This window comes from Podospora anserina, chromosome 6 (assembly GCF_000226545.1).
Source record: "Podospora anserina S mat+ genomic DNA chromosome 6, supercontig 2".
Lineage (NCBI taxonomy): Eukaryota > Fungi > Ascomycota > Sordariomycetes > Sordariales > Podosporaceae > Podospora > Podospora anserina.
This window is the reverse complement of record NW_001914857.1, coordinates 2941120-2961207: the sequence shown is the minus strand read 5'-3', so window position 1 is coordinate 2961207 and position 20088 is coordinate 2941120. Positions and strand designations below refer to the sequence as shown.

General features: G+C 52.2%; 6 protein-coding genes across 6 annotated transcripts, besides 6 other annotated features; 3 read left to right on the top strand and 3 right to left on the bottom strand.

Annotated features, from left to right (window-relative positions):
• Positions 1–413: 413 nt before the first annotated feature.
• On the top strand, positions 414–3248 carry PODANS_6_8030 (uncharacterized protein; the record flags this gene model as incomplete). The annotated part of the gene is made up of 2 exons (XM_001910699.1): positions 414–2386; positions 2513–3248. 2 exons carry the CDS (start codon positions 414–416, stop codon positions 3246–3248), a joined length of 2709 nt encoding a protein of 902 aa, XP_001910734.1.
• A 780-nt stretch (positions 3249–4028) lies between these two features.
• PODANS_6_8025 (uncharacterized protein) lies at positions 4029–4340 on the bottom strand (the record flags this gene model as incomplete). The annotated part of the gene is made up of 1 exon (XM_001910698.1): positions 4029–4340. The coding sequence occupies one exon, from the start codon at positions 4338–4340 to the stop codon at positions 4029–4031; it is 312 nt and encodes a 103-aa protein (XP_001910733.1).
• A 721-nt stretch (positions 4341–5061) lies between these two features.
• On the bottom strand, positions 5062–6654 carry PODANS_6_8020 (uncharacterized protein; the record flags this gene model as incomplete). The annotated part of the gene is made up of 1 exon (XM_001910697.1): positions 5062–6654. One exon carries the CDS (start codon positions 6652–6654, stop codon positions 5062–5064), a length of 1593 nt encoding a protein of 530 aa, XP_001910732.1.
• Positions 6655–9337: 2683 nt separating this feature from the next.
• Positions 9338–10420, bottom strand: PODANS_6_8010 (uncharacterized protein; the record flags this gene model as incomplete). Its single annotated transcript, XM_001910696.1, has 1 exon — positions 9338–10420. The coding sequence occupies one exon, from the start codon at positions 10418–10420 to the stop codon at positions 9338–9340; it is 1083 nt and encodes a 360-aa protein (XP_001910731.1).
• A 466-nt stretch (positions 10421–10886) lies between these two features.
• Positions 10887–10904: a sequence feature (primer 6PH4B).
• Positions 10905–10936: 32 nt separating this feature from the next.
• Positions 10937–11219: a long terminal repeat (LTR yeti).
• Positions 11220–11237: 18 nt separating this feature from the next.
• Positions 11238–11255: a sequence feature (primer 6PH4A).
• Positions 11256–11360: 105 nt separating this feature from the next.
• On the top strand, positions 11361–12822 carry PODANS_6_8005 (uncharacterized protein; the record flags this gene model as incomplete). The annotated part of the gene is made up of 2 exons (XM_001910695.1): positions 11361–12531; positions 12602–12822. 2 exons carry the CDS (start codon positions 11361–11363, stop codon positions 12820–12822), a joined length of 1392 nt encoding a protein of 463 aa, XP_001910730.1.
• Positions 12823–13085: 263 nt separating this feature from the next.
• Positions 13086–13328: a repeat region (MITE mantella).
• A 2643-nt stretch (positions 13329–15971) lies between these two features.
• On the top strand, positions 15972–17335 carry PODANS_6_8003 (uncharacterized protein; the record flags this gene model as incomplete). The annotated part of the gene is made up of 4 exons (XM_001910694.1): positions 15972–16034; positions 16130–16676; positions 16727–16896; positions 17063–17335. 4 exons carry the CDS (start codon positions 15972–15974, stop codon positions 17333–17335), a joined length of 1053 nt encoding a protein of 350 aa, XP_001910729.1.
• A 1011-nt stretch (positions 17336–18346) lies between these two features.
• Positions 18347–18599: a repeat region (U6 repeat).
• Positions 18384–18484: a sequence feature (Similar to U6 spliceosomal RNA (RFAM RF00026) (Erpin+Yass: E=9.4e-07);~snRNA).
• Positions 18600–20088: the final 1489 nt, after the last annotated feature.

Here is a 20088-nt window from a genome sequence, read left to right as displayed (position 1 = left end):
TCCGTGTTGACGCCGAACATCGTCACTTGGTGGGGGCCATTCCGCCTTAGAAAGTCATCGTATCATTGACGACATTGTTTGCAGCCACCTGGGCCTCCCCCCTTTGTTAAGTAAGTTCCGACCACACCCGTTAAAGTTTCACGAGTTCCTAGACCAGACCTCTCTCACTGCCACCGCTCGGAGCTACCGTTGGTTTGTAAAAGGTTCTGCAAGTGCTGGCCTGATTCTTCGGCCTGTCGTACAGTTTGGCATTCCGCCAGTTTGGCTCTACTAGGTTTCTTTCTTTGCCCAACAAACTTTTGTCCTCTGCCATAGTATTAACGACGAATGAAGAACAAGAGGTAGTCAACATCTTCACTGCCTGCCAGTAGCATGTCTGCGAGGTTCCATCCTTGACCTATCATTCCCCCACCATGTCCTCGTTAACAGCCGCATCCACCCTTACTCGCCGAGCTCGCTGTGCTCAGGCTACACCAAGCTCGGTTGGAGCTGTCCTCAACCTCCACCAGCAACAAACACGCAGCTTCAGGTTCAGCCGAACATGGATCGTCCACATCGACGCTGACCATGACCGAGATATATGCCGCCGCCACCGCTTCGCTCGCCAGAGATATGCAGACATACTCCATCGGCATCTTTCCTGGGACAAGAACAGCTTCAGCAGGCCATCAAACCCATCCAAGTCCTCACCCTACGATTACTGGCGCACCGATCAATCGCCGAGTCTTTCCAGGAACAGATGGGCCAGCAGCAATATCCCCAACAAGACCCCCGGGAACCCCACTGGCATCCGGCCTGGCCAAAACATTGAGGATGCTGAGAGGGCGCCACTGGAGCACTTGCTTTTCGGCAAGCAGGAGCGGCGGGCCAAAGTCACAGCGCTTGATCCGGCAGACGTCACCAAAACCTTCAAGTCGTATCGTTCCCAGTTCGCGGGATTTCAGCCCCCACCACTCGGTGTTGCACAGGAGCCGATATTCTACGACGGCCCGCCACCCGAGGCGGAGTTGAAACTCTACGGCAAGGTCAAGATCGATTCAGAACCTTGGGCCGCTGTCCCGAGAAAGCCAGCTCCAGCTCCGCGTAGCCAGTCTGTTCCAGATGTCGTCAATGCTCTTAACGATAAGCATGCGGAGGTCTTGTGGAACGAAAGCAACATCACTGGATCGGGACAAGGTCTTAACACATCCGAGTATAACGACCTGGACAAGTATACACCCGTTGTCGATCCAGCCTCAGACCCAGTTCAGGATCAACCCGAGGAGTACAAAGATCTCGGCAGATACGTTCCAATCAAGCATCAGGAACCGGATGGAAAGCCCAGGGGCCAAGAAGAGTCTACCGAGTACGAAGACCTCGACAAATACGGGCCTGTGCGCTCTCATGAGCCGGATGGAAAGTACAAGATCGATCCAGACTCAGAACCTGCACCAGAGGACCTTGGGAAGTATGAGGATGGCGTCAGCTCGCACGAACCTGACGGAAAGTACAAACCCATACAGCAGGCTTCCGTGAGTTCAGAGAAGTTGGACAAATACGACGCGGCCGTTCGTGCACATGAACCGGACGGGAGATACGCCCCTGTCTTGGCCGAACCCAACCTCGACCCCGCTGAGATTGCAGAGTACAGCAAGCCATTTTTGAGCCATGAACCCGATGGAAAGTATGCAGAAGCCTATGTTCGACCGTCGCAAGATGAAGCTGAACTCGCACGATACGAGGCTTTCCGCAGTCACGAGCCGGATGGAAAATATGCGCCCGAACAGTATCAGGCTGGTTACGATCCTGTCGAGCTCAAGACATATATCCCTTTCCGCAGTCATGAGCCCGATGGCAAGTACGCGGCATCCCACGTCGCGCCCACACGGGATCCAGCGGAGTTGAAGAGCTACAGAGCCTTCCGGAGCCATGAGCCTGATGGGAAGTATGCGGCATCTGAGGCCGAATCTGACTCCGAACCAGTGGAACTGGACAGTTACAAGGCAGTACGAAGTTGCGAGCCTGACGGCAAATACGCCGCAAACATCAACGCCTCAATCACAGAGCCAACTGATCTGGACGAGTATCAAGGGGGGTTTCGCAGCAATGAGCCAGACGGCAAGTATGCGCCCTCGGCAGAAGACTTGAACGAGGGCCCCGACTTGGGCAATCACGAAGCGTTTACACTGGAGGACTCCGAGACGAGTCGCACCGCTCAACGGCAGAAAGCCATACCCGCAGCCAAGAATGAGGCCGAGATCACCACTGAGTTCCGAAAGGTCGTTCAGGAGTTGATGGCCAATCCAACCGCCGAATCCGCTCTCGCCTCACAGAGGTCATCGAGCCACCAATCTTCGGATGGCAAAGAGACGCCCAAACCCAAAAAGTCTAAACGACTCACTGGCCAGTACGTACAGGATTTTCCGGAGGATTTCGCAGTATCTTGGAGCACCGAGCCCTCTGTGGCCAACTCATCCCTCCTCCCAACCGATTTGAGCCCGTCGTCTGGCCGAGGTACTTACACATCTGGACAGGAAAAATTAACTGGTGCCTTTCACAAGTCATCTACCCGTCAGGAACAGACTAGAACAGAGACAACTCCCGCCAACTTCTCAGAACCAGTACTCTACAAGATTTTGGCCTATGACCCCGTGATGCAGGCAATAGATGTTGCCGAGACCACGTCTGTCGTGCCAGACAGCGCCACACCCTTGAGCCCAGCCGAGGTTCTTCTTCGGATCTCCAACCCCGCCCGCTTCTTCCCTCATTTTGCCCCTCTCCAAGCCCAGGGCTTCGAGATCGTTTCCGGCAGCGGCGATGTCCTCATCTTCCGCAAGGTTCGTGAGCCAGTCGTCGCCAAGGAGGAACAGGTCGCTTCTACCAAGACGGTCCCAGCTTCATCGCCCACTTCACCTGTCAACCCCATCGACATGACTGGCGGTGGCCTTGTCCCGGAGTACAATGTCGCGGCCGGCCGGTTTGCTAGTCCCACTGGCTTCGTCAACTACGACTTGCCTTCGGAGAAGACGATCGGCCGCTATGTTCCGCAGGGTGAGACTTTCTTTAGCCCGGGTCAGAGAGCAGAGGATATGCATGAGAGGCACTCGGCGTGGGAGGAGAAGCAGAAGAAGGAGAAGAAGAAAGGGAGTCTTCTCAAGCGTCTTGCTGTTAGCGCGGCCGGGGTTGCGGGTGTTTCGTTTGGTGTTGCTGTGCTAGCTGAGGGGATGAAGAATGAGGGGAAGGGGGTGAAGGTGGTTAAGAAGAACTGAGCTACTTGGTCAACGGTGGTCTCTACCATGCCTTTTTTTTTCTTTTGTTTCCTTTTTCCTATGTCTCCTCTCATCACCCTAGGGGTTGGCTCCCCAGGGTCCGGCGTATCATTCATGGGTCATGCATTTTGGCATCATCTGGGAGCAACATGGGTTCGGGATTGGAATCATGGGGCTGCACTACCTTCGCTTGGGGCAAAGTAACGGGGGAAAGTACACGCAAGGAAAAACAGGGACGGGATTATCACAGGTCTGGGATATGATAGCAATCATGCATATGAACATTTGTGACATTGGTGATATTTCTGAGCTCGTACCACTCAATGCTGCCTTGGATCAAAAGTCGACATGTTGCTCGACAACCAAAGTTTTGGCATCTGATATGTGGATGACTTTTGCCGAAGAAGAATAAAGGTGTGAAATAAAAACGTAAAGGTTCAGATGAAGAATTGCGTCTGCTCAAAAAAATACACCTGCTTCGCCATGGTCATGACGATGAAATGATCTGCCCGTTCTGCGTCCAAAATGATAATGGGATGAATGAACTTGTCCTGTTCCCGCAACCCAAACTTTTGCCTTTTCCCTCCATCCGTCCGTTATTCCTTGTTGCGTTTGCCTGCCATGAAACAAAAAGTACAAAAACAAAAAGTAGCAATACAAAAGAAAGCTCCCAATTTTCCGTCCCTGCCTCTCTGCGTACAAAAGTCATGTCATTACTCCCCTCCATCGTCCCCAATGTCTTATCAGTAGGTTTGTTGTTATGTAGGTTGTGAGTGCCAATTAACGCTCACTAAACCCCTGCCCGTTGTCCCTCTCCACCGACCGGTCGCCGATGGATCCCCGCAGGTCGTGCTGCTGGGCGAGCTTGGAGTGCATCTCGTGGGAGTACTCTTGGGCGGACCAGCTCTGGCGGCGGTCGATGACGGGCTGCCATTCCTCTGTCACGGACATGGCGCGGGTGCGGGCGGCGGCGGTGCGGGTTGGGGAGGGGGATTTGGTTGTGGTTGTTGGGGAGGAAACTAGGGAGGTGGTGAGGTCTGTGGAGGGTTGGGTGAAGATTGTGGTGTTGAAGTGGGGTTTGTCGGAGGACATGGTGGTGGTGGTGTAAGTGGTTGTGGTGGTGGTGGTGGTGGTTATTTTTAGTGTAAGTGGTTGGTGGGGTTGTCGTTGTTGGCGGTTCGGTGCACTGAGACGGCAGAGGTATTGAAGTTGATGGAGTTGTTTGTTTAAAGGTTGAAGAGATGATTGAAAGTAGGCTGATGAGGCGAGAGAGATGGAAGGATTTATCGTCCCAGGATATCATACCAGACGTCAGACCATCTCCATCGAGCCTGCTCGCCGTCCACCATCCGTCTCGTTCATCAGCGTTCCTTTGGCGGGTGATCCTTCCTCATCGTGCAGCTTGTGTTGCCACTGGAGCTGTCCTGAGAGGTGCGCAAGGGCCTAGAATTGCGGGGCACTTGACCGGTTGTGGAGGGGTGCATGGGTGGCAGTTGGGTGCTTTTATCGGCTTATCGCGTTGTCTTTTGGGTGATTGATCGGGAGATGTCAGTGCTGCATCCGAGCTGAGGTGTGCCAAGCAAAGAGCTTTAACTTTTTGCTTGTTTGCTTCGTCGACGACGGTGCGGATGGGCGGGCGTGTTTGTCTGTCGAATCAATGCGCGCCTCTCTCTCGACATCTCGATCTCGATCCTTCGAATATGGGCCTGGTCAGGCTGAAATAGGGCACATCACTCGAGTGATCGGCTTTTTGGAGCATCATATCTGTGCCTTTCGAATTTCCCGGCGCGTTTTAGCTCGAAACCTCGACTTATCACCTCGAATCATGATGCCCACTCCCGGGGCCCTCCCCGTCGCGCCGCTCAAGAATGTCTGGCGGCGTATTCGACAGTGACGTTTCATTGCTGAGACCAGACTTGATTGGTTGTGGTCGGGGTATTTGCTGGCTCAATGTGGTACTTGTTGGAGTCCTGGGGCTCCTTGGGCTTCGCGGTATCCGCCAGAAGCTCCCTGATCGAGGACTGGCTGAGGTGGGCGATGACCTGGACATTGTCGACCTTGCAGCTGAAGGTATTCTCAGCCGTCCCAGCGCTGTTGCCGGGTCGTTGACCTTTTCGCCGAACGATTCTCTCACCGTCCGCCGCGCCGACCTCGAAGAATGGAAAGACCGTGGAGATTGGAGAGGGTGATAGACAGAGGGGCTTCTTAGCCACGATCTTTGGTGGACAACCCATGGTTTTGCTGGTGTTTCTATGGTGTCTCCCTCGAGCTCAGCGGGGTTTGGTGCGCTCCCAAGAGCTGGTGAGCTGGTATCGAGCTCGGAGTATCCGCGTCGTGGAGTCGGTTTTGGCCTTTGTTGTGGGTCAATCCTCAGGGCTGTTTGGGGCAAGTGCTTCTTCATGGCAATTGGAGGGTCAGATGGCAGTACTTTTTGGGCATCCATCTGCATTCTCTCACGAGGATCCAGTCTCGGTCCGCTTCTTCTCAACGATCCCGGAGCATATGCCCGGTGATGTTGCCGTCCAACTTCCTGATGCGTGGCGTTGTTGGAATGCTGCATCTCCTTCTCCAGTCTCTTTTTCCGCTTATATCGTCTGATCAAGCACCAAGCTATCGTCGAGAGGATGAGTGCTCCGATGAGTGAGACCACCACCATCACCACGATGCTTGATCCCTGGTTCAAGTTTCCAATCACAAAGCCGCTTGTATTACCCCCGTTTGATGCCGCGGTGTCTGGTTCCCTGGTGTCTGGCGCTGCCCCCCCGGTTTCGATACTAGGCCCTCGCCCCCCATCGTGGTTTGGTGTGGTGTCGATAATGAGGCTCGTCGAGTCGGCATCGTCAATCGATATGACGGTGGTGAAAGACCGGGTAACAGCTGTGGCAACACCCATTTCGCTTTTGACGAGTGTCAAGCCCGGCGTGAGGGGATGTGTCTCGAACAAGGTTAAGTCGGCTTCCACCCAGCGGATCTGGATTGCTGGCCCAACTGTTACTCTAGCACCCCAGGCTGTTCCATCACGAGTATAACCCCATACGCCGCCGCGGTAATCGGTGATATCTGTGGTGCAAGTAAGGCCCTTTGGTACGCAGTATGCAACAGTCTCTCCCTTTTCGACTGCAGGAAAACTCTCGGCTGTTCTTGTCCTGGTTAAACCGCAACTGGGACCAACATGGAACCCTTCGGGGCAGACAGCGGGAGAGTAATAGTGAAAACCTCCGCCGGCGATGTTGGACTGCCAGGAGGGCGGGTCACAGGATGCTGGGCCGGCCGTTGGGAAGGGCGGATACTGTGAAAGCAGCCTGGTGGTCGTCAGGAGCCAGGTAGTGGAGCACGGGGGCGTAAATATGGAAGTTAATGAAGCCAATGGTGCCGTGCCACCATGGGCTGCACTGGGAGCTGACATCCCGGCCAGCGTGGCGATTGCGAAGCCCTGCAGCCAGCGGGACCCGAACGGACATGAGATGCCGAAGATTTACGGATAGATGATCTCCAGAGCGGGTGCCACAGTCGTGGGGGATGTGGCTCACGATCTGCTTAAGATCTCGCCAGAGGCTCTGCCGGCCCCGATGCTGCGTATCCTTCATTTATTTTGCAACCGCCCAAGCCATCCTTTCACGACGAATAAAGCTGTCTCGCTTCAAGCGCGACCCCGGGTTCTTGGAACAAGGCAGATCTAGCGAGAGGCACTGGTTTCCGCGGTTCAATCGGATTGCCAGCTCGACCTCTACCGAGCACCTCGCCCCAGGGATGTTGGTGGGTTGCTGAGCCGGAGAGAGGAAGCAGTTGCGGCACAGTGTGTCACAACCACCAACCATGCCAAAAACAGCCCTCATCTTTCCGTCCCAAATCTCAAACCCCTTACGCACTCGACCCCACGGCCGGATGAAAGGGCCCAAAAACGCTTGCGCAGTCAACGCACAATCATCGAACCGGCGAAGCATACCATACAACAGGAATCACCAACAGATCATCTGATACTGTGATACACCAGCATTGTGGCCATGTCGAGGAGCTTCTCTACGCGGCATGATCACCTCGATCAGACCTAACCGGTCGTGCTTTACAACTAAATATCTCTCCCTGCGTATTCTTCTCTTCGGGGCAATGGTTCTACAGCGCTGCCATGTAGGAACCCGCATGTCCTTGCCGCCACCATACTGATGGGTTTCGCCATTCTGAGAAGAGCTCATGAAAGCCCCCATCTATATTTTGGACTGGTCAATGCTAAGGCACGGGTTTGAAGATGCTCAGCTTCCCCGCTCCAATCACATGAAGTTAGATTTTCCCCCTCCATCAGAAGATGATTCAGCAGTGGTGTTTTTCCGGGTCCGGGAAGTAAGGCGGCCAATCAGGGGTGCTTGTTCCATGGGAGGAGGGTGTGGGAGAGCTGATCTTGTCAGCACCTTGTGTCTTTTTTTCGATCTTCCGGGTGGGGCTCAATATGCGAGGAATCCGCGTGCGGGAGGCTGAGTTGGCGGGTGAGCTTGGCGGGTGCCTGGGTTGCATTGGGGAGCCGTTTGGGAAGGGGTCTTGAAGTCTCACGGCACTCCTTTCTTGGGCGTGCCTACAGACGTCTTGACGTGCGGCGAGGATGGACAAGGTAATGCTGCATGTGATATTATCACCTCAATGTGGTCCGTCTTGCCCTTTTGAACATAAGCCGTCCCGAAGGGCTGTTTGCATTGACGTTTCCAGGTGATTAAGGTATACTTTCGCCAATGCTTTGATTCCAGTATCAAGCTCAACACTCCTCGTCTTCGATAGGCCATCTGCCAGCATTCATGCAAATCGATGGCTCTAGACCGCCGGACCCGTGCCCTCTTCAGCAGTCTGTCTATACTTCGACTGGACAGCACTCCACATACTAAAACCCAAGGTCACAACTCCTATGGAAAGAGAAACTGCTTGATCAAGGCCAGTGATCGCCGATGGACTTCTGGGGCCGTAGAACGACACCCCCCGGGCCAGAAACGGAGCCCTTTGTGCGTATAATCCTGGCACAATGAAGCTCGCCACATACAACAGAAGAAGGATAGGGCCACGAACCCAGCCTGAACACCACAGTTCTTGAAACTCTTGGAGAATGTCTTGATCGCCTTTGACATCACGAAACCTCCACACCGACAGGACAACATCCTTGAACCGAATCAAGAATTTACTGAAAGGTAAAATCAGGAAACTGCCGATCTTGCCAGCGTCTAAAAGTCGAGACATATCCAGTCGATGCGCTGGGATGATGCGACTTGACGAACCATCCCCCCTCATTCCCCACGCAAACTTGTCAACGAAATGCAGCCAAAGTGACGAGCATGCAAACGCTGTTGACATCAGAACGTAGTAGAAAAATAGCCGAACACCCCCCTTCAGCAACATGACCGACTCCGTCCACATGGTCAGCAGCCATACGCAAAAGATCCAAGACGCGCTCCAAGGCCGACGTGTCCCAGCAGCTGCAAACAAGAGAATGATTCCCAGCTGAACAAACTGGTTACACACAGTCAGGGGTGCTTCTACCGCCCGGTAGTACCGGTTGATGCTCGCGGTGTCAAAGTCGTGGGGACACGTGAGCCAGATACGAAATTGAAGTGACTCGTCAGAGTAGCCGTATTGTTCCCATCGGTAGGGTGGTGCGGAGAGGATGAGGTGCAACGCGTGGCCTGATGCCACGGCTGGGAAGGCAAGGGCTGCGATTAGATCGTTGGTTAGGGTGTCTTTGCCGCGGTGGTTGTGGTTGAAGAGCCAGGTGATGGTAACGGAGGCTAGGAGGCAGTACCAGGATGCCTGGGCCGTAGAGGGATGAGATGTCGGAGAACTCGTCAGTGTTTGGCAGGGAAGACATCGTATGGTGAGTTTAGACTTAGAAAGGGTACGGTGACAAGATGGGCAAAAGCAGGTGATGGTGGGGTTTATATCAGCTTGGGCTTGGTGTCTTTACGATAATGTTATGGCCTGGGATTGGTTTTTGTGGGCGAGAACCATGCGGCGGCGGTCATCGCACTCTGTGATAGGACAACCACTGTTCAGGCTTTCCAGGAGGCAGAAGGCACCTATGTTGGGCATATTGGGGCGGGCGAGATGTCTCATTTCTACATCATGTTTCTTTCTAAAAGCTGTCTTCCTGCCGCGCTACTCATGAGTATGCTCCTGACAGTCAGGCCTTGATCACTCGCTAGATCCTCATCGATTAACCCCCGTTTCTCTATGTCAGCTTGCCATTTCACCCTCAGTGCATCCCAAAGGCTGAAGCAAAGCGTCAAGATACCTATAGCCAAGGAAACCGCCTGGTCCAACTCGGTAATAGTGGCCATGCTTCTTGGTATGAAGAATAACAACCTCGTTTTTCCATGCTCATCAGCGATGTATGTTGTCTCCTCAAGCCATCCGGTGGCTGATAGTATTGCGACCAATAAGCCACTCGGCGCAAACACTGCTGAAGGAATAATCGCAAGCCACATCGTGAGCCTCTCTACTCGTTGTGCGTTTGCTATCTTCAGGCTCAATGTCTGTTCCATTTCTGTACGGGTTGCGTCGCTAATAGCAACAAGTCTCCGGAGTCTAAAGTCGACAGCCATGATTCCGATTATCAGCAGCACCGCGAGGAAGAAGGTCAACATGACAAGGATTACGACCATTGTCACGAGAGAGTTGAACAAGAATGGGCGGCCAAGATTCGACGTGGCTGCTTCGATGCCAGCAGTCTGAATGAAGAGACTGATCTCGGTCGAAAACGCCAATAGGCCGGCAACCACCACAGCGAAAGCTCTGCGAGGTCCCCCGTTCCATGCCGCTATTACAAACATCGTAAGAGCCACACTGGAGAAGGTTTCACACACATTGAGCGGCGCTTCTACTGCGGCAGCATACCGGATGGCTGTTTGTGACGAGCTTGTAAATAAATTGGCGCCGTCGATAGATGGTGCTTCCTCGCCTAGCTCATCATGGCTTTGACGGGAGAAAACAAGGTAGAACAAATGCCCGGCTGCGATTGATGGAATCGCGAGGGCGGCCATGAAGTCCAGGGTGATAGTGTCCTGTTGGCGGGATCTCGGGTTGAGCGTCCATGTCACGAGCACGGCAGCGATGGTGAGTAGCCAGCAGCTGATGTTTCCAGGGCCGTAGAATGATGACACTAAGGATAGCGTGTCGTTTGTATCATCGGGTGACGACATGGTGGCGGTCAAGTTGGGATGGGTCTGTCTATCGAGTGAGGAGGTCGAGGCCATGGACGTCCCACGCAGAAACCATATGCGGGGTTATATGCGATGGGCCGCAATGATAATCGCGGTCTGGGACTACTATTCGCTGGAGAGCAAAACGTTGTGGCGGTGCTTGACAACGCTGATAGGCAGTTGCTGGTCAGGCTTTCGAGCAGGCGGAACAACCCAAATCCGTGTACATTCCAGATAATAACGGGAAGGGACAATCCAGCATCATATGGGCCTCACTCCGACGCCGTAAGTCGTCTTGCAGTTCTAGCTAGACTGAAGTCAGATACATGGATAACTCCTGCTCTCTGGATAGGTAAGGATGCTGTCTTGCATGTGCCACCTTGCACAACATGGAGGCTTCGATCGTAATTGGCTCGAGTATCTGGGAGAGTGTCAACTACAGCCTCATCGTCGGGTACTAATGCTTGAGCCCGAACTGAAGCAATTGCTGCCGTGTTCCAGGCTTGCCCTCTCGTTTTGTGACAAGGGCTGTAATATCAGAGCTTGGAACTCATGGTTCAATTCAGGCTAATAATCTTCAATGGCCTCGAAGTCCATGATGAAGAAAAACTCAGAGTAATACAGTGATCTTGAACGCGTATTTATTTCCAGTCAAATGGTCTGTGCCTTCGTGCCTCACGCCTCTGCCAAGTCCTTCAATATCTCTCTGGGCCAATAGGATTCCTTTGATACCCGCCTTGCCTCTGATTGTCTGCCTTACTCTTGACGAGAGGCTCACGACGTGCAGCTCCCCCTCCTTAAGATGATATTTGGCGTTGTTGTTGGTCGTGGCCTCTGGAGGTTGGCCTTTACCGTGTGACACGTTTTGTGTATAAGAGAATCGAACTCACCCTTTGACTTTTGCCGACTTTCATCCTTCGGTTCACCCAAATTCGCGACAATGAGCAGCATTAGAAGAATAGTGACATTGATGTCCGACTCGGACTCGGACTCCGAACCTGGATCCGGCCCCTCAGTCGAAGAGTCTCTGCCATTACATTCAACGACCAACACTTCAGAGAGAGTGCAAGCCGCCGTGCTACAATCGGACTCTGAACCCGTATCGGAACCCCAATCAATCCCCTCACTTCAGAAGCGTCTTCCATTTTATCCACCACGCGCTCCAATCCCAAACGACCATCTGCAATACTTCCGGAGCAACGACATTCCCCGATATCTCTTCCGTGTATACACACCAAAGTCATGCGGCGAGACCACTACCTCGCACGTTCGCCCACTGTCTACAACGGCCCCAGGGCACCCGGAACCCCAGTGTCTAGATATTTTCGCTTCGTTCCATCCTGACATTGCACATCGCTATCCCGACCGGATTACCAATCCGTCAGTTGCTGCTAAGCTTCTGAGAAGACATTTCAACTTCGCCTGTTGGCCAAACGCTAGCTCAGATTGCCCGTTTGTCAGTTGGAGCAGCTCGCTGCTTTTTTCCCTGCATTATGCGCTTTGCAGAAGCGCATATTTTGACCATCGTCGCGACTCCAATGGCAAAGTAGCTCCTGGAGTTAGGACCAATTGGAAAGATGTAAAAGTCCTCTTGCTCGACACCACCAAGTTGCCTCGACGCACGTTCATTTCCGAAGTAGAACTTCTGAAGTTCTTTGCTTCTTACGGACCCGACAAACGCCAGTCGGAAGAAGAACCGTGGACCTTGAAGGAGTTGCTCAACCTACGGCTTGATTGCCACAAGAAAGGCTTTTATTACGGGGAGTACCTCTCGCAAGGTGACCTGAATATAGCAGGTGCCTGCGTGCAGACGGATCTTGAGTCACTAAAAGACCGTGGCTTATTCCGCTTGGTCCCAGTGCTCGGTGAGCAATGGCGATGGGGGAAGAATCTCGTCCGCGGTGGAGGTATAATTTCACTTCGCGGGAAGCTTCACAGCTCGGATAACCCTGCTTCAACGGAAGAAGTTCTCCAGGCCATCCACCTTGGCGAACTGTTTCATTCACGTCACTTGGACCTCACAGTACCTGCGGCTGCTATGTTTCTTGCCCTCAAACAAAGAATTCGGCAAGACCCCGTCATTCTCGGCGTCTTCAAGGAAAAGTTTCGCGGTGAGTATAATCTCTTCGGAGCGGGCTATGATGACTCTAAAAAGACACTAACTTCCACTTCCTACATCAGCTGATATCATCGATGTCTACCAGCTAGTAGAGACCAACGTTCCCACCGAGCTGATGCTCCCGGAGGTCACGCAGTTCAGGATTCTCATCCAAGACATCCAAGAACATTTTGACTATTTGGAATATGTGGATGGAATGTTTTCTGATGATGACACGGAGCACGACGAGCCCACCGATCTAATCGTGGACGCAATGGCGCATTTGGACCTGCCCTCGGAGTAAGCAAGCACTGTCCTTTGCCACTGCCCTATGTGCACTCTCATGTGCCCTTCCCCAGATTGAAGGGCCATTGGGATGTCAGCACGGACCGAACATGAACTAACCGAAGGCATACCAGCACCGATAGCTCTTCCTAAGTTTGTGCCGGGTTGAAGGCGAGATTTTGATAATCTTCCAGATTGACTGCAATGGGTGAAGTTGGACTTTGAAAGACTGAATTGAAGGCATGGATTGGGTCATTAAGCATATCGTTTTGTTTTGTTTGGAGAGAGCCTTTACGAAGCCCTCTGTTTACCTTATCTAACCAACGCCCCCCATCCATATTGAATTTGACTATGTTTCAAAGGATCATTATTTAGCGTTAAGGGATATCTAATAGGTCTTCAAGAATAGTTGAAGGACGTGGAAATACAGTTAAAAATGCTTAAAGGGTAATTTAAAGCTTTAAAAGATAGTTAAAAGGGTGTTAAAGGATAGTTGAAAGGCGCTAAAACATAGTTTATAGCGATTTAGTGATTGTTGACATGGACTGGAAGCGCGATACCGACCAATGCTTTTTTCTTTTGTTAGCTTATTTACAGCAACCGGTCTAAGCCCAACCAAGTGCGCAGGTATTAGTATTCGTGACGCAACTTTATTGGACCGAGTGTGTGGCCTGCTACCAGATACGTGCCATTCAGGCACCTAGCCGATGATACACCGTTTGCGTTTGCTGCTTTGTTTGTCTTTTCCACTCCCTTCCACACATATCAAGCCAAAGGTTCTTCCATTAAGTTCTTCCATTGACCTGAGTGCAACCTGGCTTACCCCAGTCTCACCTCTTTTTCTTCTCCATTCATTCAACACCTAGGAAGAATCACTGCAGGCCTTCGCACAAGTCGAGCACCTTAGACAAGGTCACCATGGAGACGGCCCATGAAAAAGCGACACCATGCTACAAGATCCAATTCCTTCGACCCTCTTCCACCAAGAACACACGATTTCTTCCGAAATTTCTGAAGCGAGCATATTCCACGATATCTATTTCGCGTGTTTACACCCAAATCCCACGGAGAAACAACTGACGGCTACGTCCGCCCGCGTTGCACAACGGAACTTTCACGGGAGTCCCAACAGCTGGATATCTTCGCCTCGTTCTACCCTCATACTAGAAAGCGATTCCAACACAAGCTCACCGACCCTCGACATACCGCCGAACTTCTGAGGAGCCATTTGACCTTCCAGTGTGAATTAGACTGCAACTTTATAAGCTAGAGCAGCTCGCTTCTCTTCGCGCTGCAGTATGCGGTGTACAGAATGGAACACCTCGATCACTTGCGGGATTTTCGAGACCAAGTCAAACTTCTGATGCTCGATACCACAAAGCTACCCTCGACGACCTTCATTTCCGAGCTGGAACTACTCAACTACTTCTAGCAGTACGAGACCTACGAAGGAGACAAATCCCTCAGGTGGCTGCATGATATTCGATACAGCGGTAGTGAGAGTGGGAATTACTTTGGGGCATATCGCTCACAAGGTGACCTGAAAATCTCAGGTACCTGTGTGCAGACAGATCTCGGTGCACTCATTGACTAGGGCTTGTTTTATTTGCTTCTGGAACTCGGTGAAGAGTGGCGCTGGAAGTCTCTGGTTGAAGATGGGGGCATCCTGTCGCTGCGGCAGGCGCTGACACTTAATCATATGCATCGTAATGTTCACGGCTTATACATATTGGTAAAAAGGGAAGAAGCCTTTCTCGCCATCAGGCTGGGCAAACTATTCACTTCGGGTAAGTTCGACTTTACCGTTCCCGCGGCTGCCATGTTACTCGCCCTCAGAAAAAGAGACAATAAAGATCCCGTGATTACGAATGTCTTCAGGGAATCATTCTTCGGTAGGTATCTCTATCTTCGTTACGGGAATAACTTACTGTCTCGACTTCAAGCAGATGAAATCAAAAGTCTTCACGTGGCCCATACGAAGGCTCCAATGGCGTTATGGCCTCCCGAAGTCTGGCAGTTCAAAAGGATAATCGACGATCTGCATTGGCATTTTTAGTCGAAGGAGGAGTAATCTCTCTGATGGAATATGCCATAAAAGTTGCACTGGCATGTGTCAAAAATGTGCAGCGCCATCAAAAGTACTCTGATCAGGCCGAATGTTATACAAGAGGTATCCAACGGGCACATTGTGGGGACTTGAGGAAGTTTCTTTTGGGTTGGCAGAGTTTCGCTTTAGGCACCGCACGTATCGCTTGCGTTGGGTGTTTTTGTGGCTTGTTTTGAGCAAGAGGTTTGGAAGTTGTCCCGGTGAGAGATGCTTTTCAGTGTCGAGTCACCCAACAGGCATGATGTAGGTGGTATGTTGGTTGTTTGCAGTGGCAAGCATACAAGACTCAGGAACCCAGGGGCCATGTCCACGGAATCAGCAAATATACCGCCCAACATATGGGAAACCTTCTTGCTTTTTATTCGAGAGTTGATGAATTCGCAAGGCTTGACCCATTTTCTTGCTCGAGAGACCAGCACCGAGCTTTGTGTTGCTTTCTATCTCACCAACAACCGGCAACAACCGGTTTTATCTTGCAACCCAGTCCGGACAACCCAACTGCATGGTGTAGTGCTTACGGGCTGGGGAAACATGAAGCACTGTTCTTGAACGGGCGCTTCCTCCATGCTCCATGAGGCCCGGGGCATTGGTCGTCGGAACTATGCAGGTGCTGTGCCACCATCCTCGCCAGACTGTGCCGCCAACATCACCTTTTTTTAGCCCCCATCACAACACTTGCACATTTCAATCTCGGCCGAATGCCACCATATCAACAATGCACCGATCTGGGGGGGAAGCATAGTTCCCCAACGGGGAATTTTTTGGCGGACGAGACTTTGGACGTTCCACCTCCTTGCCGCAGCCATCTGTGTAGGTCGGGTGCTGGAAGCGACCACGAGATTGCTCTTCCCTGCAAATCGTTGCTAGTTCCTTGCCTGCGCCGTTCAGCTCGATCCATTGCTCGCAATATCTTGCCTTGGTCCGCGCGTTCCCGAGCTCCGAACTCTGCCTTCTTTTCTCATTCTGCCGCAGCGAGCAGTGGATCAACATCTCAGTCTTGTGACGATCATTCTTCCTGGAGAATTTGGGTTCCTACAGAAGCTTCGAGGACAGCAGAAATCATGGAACTCTCAGCGAGCCAGAAGCTCAACTCACCAGCTGCCGTCCCTGTGACGAATTTCATGGTAAGCAAGCAGCCCACGTTGCACGGCCGCTCGGTTATGCTCGCTTCCATACCCAAATCCTTTCCACAATAGCTGACGCCTCTTTGTGCATACAGGCAGGTTCCTGGACGGCCGCCTCGATAGCTGCTATCTTTCTCAGTGTTCGCCTCTACACCCGCCTAAGAGCCACACGTCGACTGTTCTGGGATGACACCGTCCTCATATTCGGCACCGTTTTCGTTATCGCAGCATCAGCACTGTGGCAATGGGCAGCACCGAAGTTCTGGTTTATATTAGCTGTAGGATCGGGGACGGCCTTTCCAACAGACCTGCAACAGTTCATGAAGGATGTCGAAATCACCATGCGGGTCTTTTTTGTCGAACAGGTCTTCTTTTACAGCACATTGGCTTGTGTGAAGCTCTCGCTTCTCCTTTTCTTTAGGAGGATTGGTTGGCACATGACAAAGATCAGAGTCGCTTGGTGGTCGGTCCTGGGATTTGTGGTGGCAACATGGCTTACCTCCATCGGCGATTCTCAGTGGGGATGCTTGGTTGCGAAGGGCTTTGATATCATGGCTCAGTGTACTGAGCCTCCGGCTATCCAGTATGCCAACCTAACGCTCAGGATTAATTGTGCCTTGGATGTGTTGTCTGATGCTGCCGGTAAGTTTTCATCTCAAGCTTGTCTGGCTTGCGGGTGCTAACAATGACAGTTTTGTCCATTCCTGTCATGTTGATCTGGGACTCCAAACTTCGGATGGCCAAAAAGCTGGCCGTCATTGGACTATTTTCCCTCACACTTCTCACAATGTTGGTTGCCATTCTGAGGGTAGTTGGCATCAGCTCGGCGACCTGGGCAAATGGTCAGGTTGATCCGAGCTATGTGTGGCTGTGGAGTTATATCGAAACTTGCATTGGTAGGCTGATCTATACTCTTTTAGAGAACCAAACACCCCATGCTAACCAGACCACCAGCAATTATCGTCGCATGTCTCACAGCCTTTCCCCAGCTCTTCGTCTCCAACAAAAAGCCCGCCCCATATAAACAGTCCGGACCATCAAGCGGATCAGCCCCGCCCTCGGGATACAAGGGACAGGAAGACTCTGTCCGCATGGTGCAGTCATATGGTGACGCTCTTGACACGCGTGTTGATGAGGAGAGCTACGGCAGCTCCCCCATGGCGTTTGAAAGCCACAGCATCACCAACCTGAAGCCGGCCGGCATGAGCCAGCCCGATCCTGAGGTCGTAGAGTGGCATCACGTGTCGCCAATTGCCAGCCCATACCAACAAAATGGGGGATACCAACAAAGATATCACTAATCATCAGTATTCTGTACAAACTTCCTTTTATACTCAGACTCAGAAATACAGCAGCGTTCAAGTTCAGCAGTGGCTTCCAATACTGATATTTGATCAATGAGGCATGGCGCCAGGCTATGACCTGGTCCGTCAGTAGCGGCACTTTTGCTCACATTGGCGCTTTGCTCTTTCCCTTTATCACTCTCCATTTTGGAATACATCGGCTTCATATTCCCCAAGTTTACTACCAGCTTTTCAACAAAACCTCTCCCAGCAGAATTGGCCAGGACACCATGACCCCCACCCAAACCCCCCCTCTCGCCCTCCCTAAAATCCCCTACCTCCTCTGGGGCATCATCGAGCCCCTCTGCTTCCTCAGGGACCTCTTCTCCTCCGTCCCCAACCTCCAACCAATCCACGTCGAGCGCCTGACCCTCCTCCAAACACTCTTCACCTTCATCATCCCTCGCTCCCGCGACGTCACACTACTAAAGTGCTACCTCTGGGTGATGCTCCTCGTCAACGACCTCCCCTGAGTCGTCCACCTCTATCTCGAACGCTACTACCTCAACGACTGGGAGCATTTCGCCGACAACATTCATGTTGTCTCTCCGCTAACGAGGTCTGATAAACCGACGGGAAGCGTACTAAAAGACAATGGGACGCCAATGACGGACAAGGAGAAATTTCTTCAAGAAAGAGCTACTGCGTTTGTGTGGGGGTTGGTCTGGTGCGCTTTTTGGTTTCTGCTTAGGTTCGCAACGGTGATGGGGTGGTTTGGAAAGATTGGTGGCAGGGTGGTGGATGAGGCGAAGGTGGGGGGGATAAGTCGACGGATGGGACGGTGTTTTCGAGGAATGGAACTGCGGAGGACAAGAAGGTGTACACGCTTTCGTTGGATAAAGATAAGGTGATGAAGGGAGTGACCGTCAAGATTGAGGTTATCTAGATTTGTATAGAGAACAGGGCGGTGGAGGTAAACACCAACGTCAGGTCGCGTGAGCAACACAGCATCCACTTTCCAACGCAAGTTCTTCCCCATATCGCAGCATAACCACGATCGTGATGAAAAAATTGGGAGCGTCTCTTTGAGTAGCGTGTCATCCTTGGTCCAGGTGCCATGCTAATTTTCTCTGTATTGTTTCAAATTGACCGAATGCCCCGGAGGGCGAGGGAAAAAAATAAGAAAACTTTCAAAAGTTGGGAGGGTTTGGATGGATTGATAGATGGAAGATATTGGTCTGTGCAGGCGTGCAAAATCCAAAAGTGTGTAAATTGTCTGTGCGCCGTGGCTGGTTACCTGACTTTTGAGTTTAACACCACCAAGCCCAGGTGCGCGTATATCTAGTACCCCAACCCTCATCCTAGTACACTAACCCTCAGCTCCCAACTCCAGTGTGAACAAATCCCCGAACACCGTCAACCCCAAACATCTCTCTTCAAGACTTAAGATCGAGAAGTGGCCCCAATAGCAGCCACACAATGCCTACAACCAGGCTTGACATTCGGGTTGGCATGCCCACAAGGCGGCAAGTAAGTGTTGCCATTCGTAGTAATCGGATAGACACTCCCACCCATGTTCTGCGCCTGTGTTCCCCTGTGGTCATATGCATAGTTGCTAAACACCGCCGGCTCGGCACACTTCTTTTTCTTGTCATGGTTTGCCGGAACAGCACCGTTCAACGCAGGCGCCACGCGTGCGTGATTGTTCCGTGTCGGTCCTGGGGGGTTGCCCTTCAGCGAGGTAGAAGCATACATGACATTTCCATGTCTCGGGTCAGAGTTCCCAGGCCCGCCGTAGACTGTTCCGGGGGCGACGTAGGTGGCTGCTGCACCGGGCATTTGGATGTTGGAGGGGATGTTTTGGTATTGTTCACGTTCGGCGGATGAGCCTGGACGGCCGTTGTGGGTACGGGCGTAGTTGACTTGGGTGCGGGCGCTGTCTGCAAAGTGGGAGGTCAAGGCGGCCTGGGAGGCATGAGGGATGGGCTGGGCGTAGGCAACGCCATTGCCATAGCCGCTGAAGCTTTGCGTTCCTGGGTTAGCTTGGGCGTGTCTTCCGGTATTGTAGGAGGCTACGTGACCGCCAGTGGTGCCGAAATTGCTGTAAGGGATGGGCTGCTGTTGCTGCTGCTGGTAAGGGTTCATTTTGAGTTGAATAGATTAATGGCGCCGTTAACAAAAAGATCGAAGTAAAGAGAGGAAGCCGAATGCCAGATTCAGCGTTGGTTCTTGTGGATGATAACCTGAAAGAGAATGAATGGATGGAATGTGATGATCAAAAGTTCATATTTTCTGGCTTTATAGGCAGCTTTATGGACATTTTGAAGCTTTTGACGTTGTATGGCTTCTCCGTCAGTCCAATATTGTCAGCCACCTACATTTTGAAACCGGCCATCCATTGGGCGTGCGACGCCAGTGCTGACTCATCGGTGTTTGACAGTCAGATCGCAACTAGGACTCCATCCAAGACTTCAACACGGCTTAGGCAAGACTTCCCAATCTGACCGCCAAGGATCAGCTACGGGGGGTTTAGACTTCAGCCTTAGAGCGGCCCGTGATGGCACGGCTGCGGCAGAGCGGCCATGCCTCAAGCCAAGAAGCCACTTTCGACAATTATAGACACTCAAATTCAAGACTGTCGTGTAGCACCACATTCCACCTCTTAAACCAAACTCTTCTCAACAACCCTCCACCTCCTTCCACCCACACCCATAACCTCATCCCCAACCTCCATCGGCACCCCAACCTCAGTAACAAACTCAACCGGAATC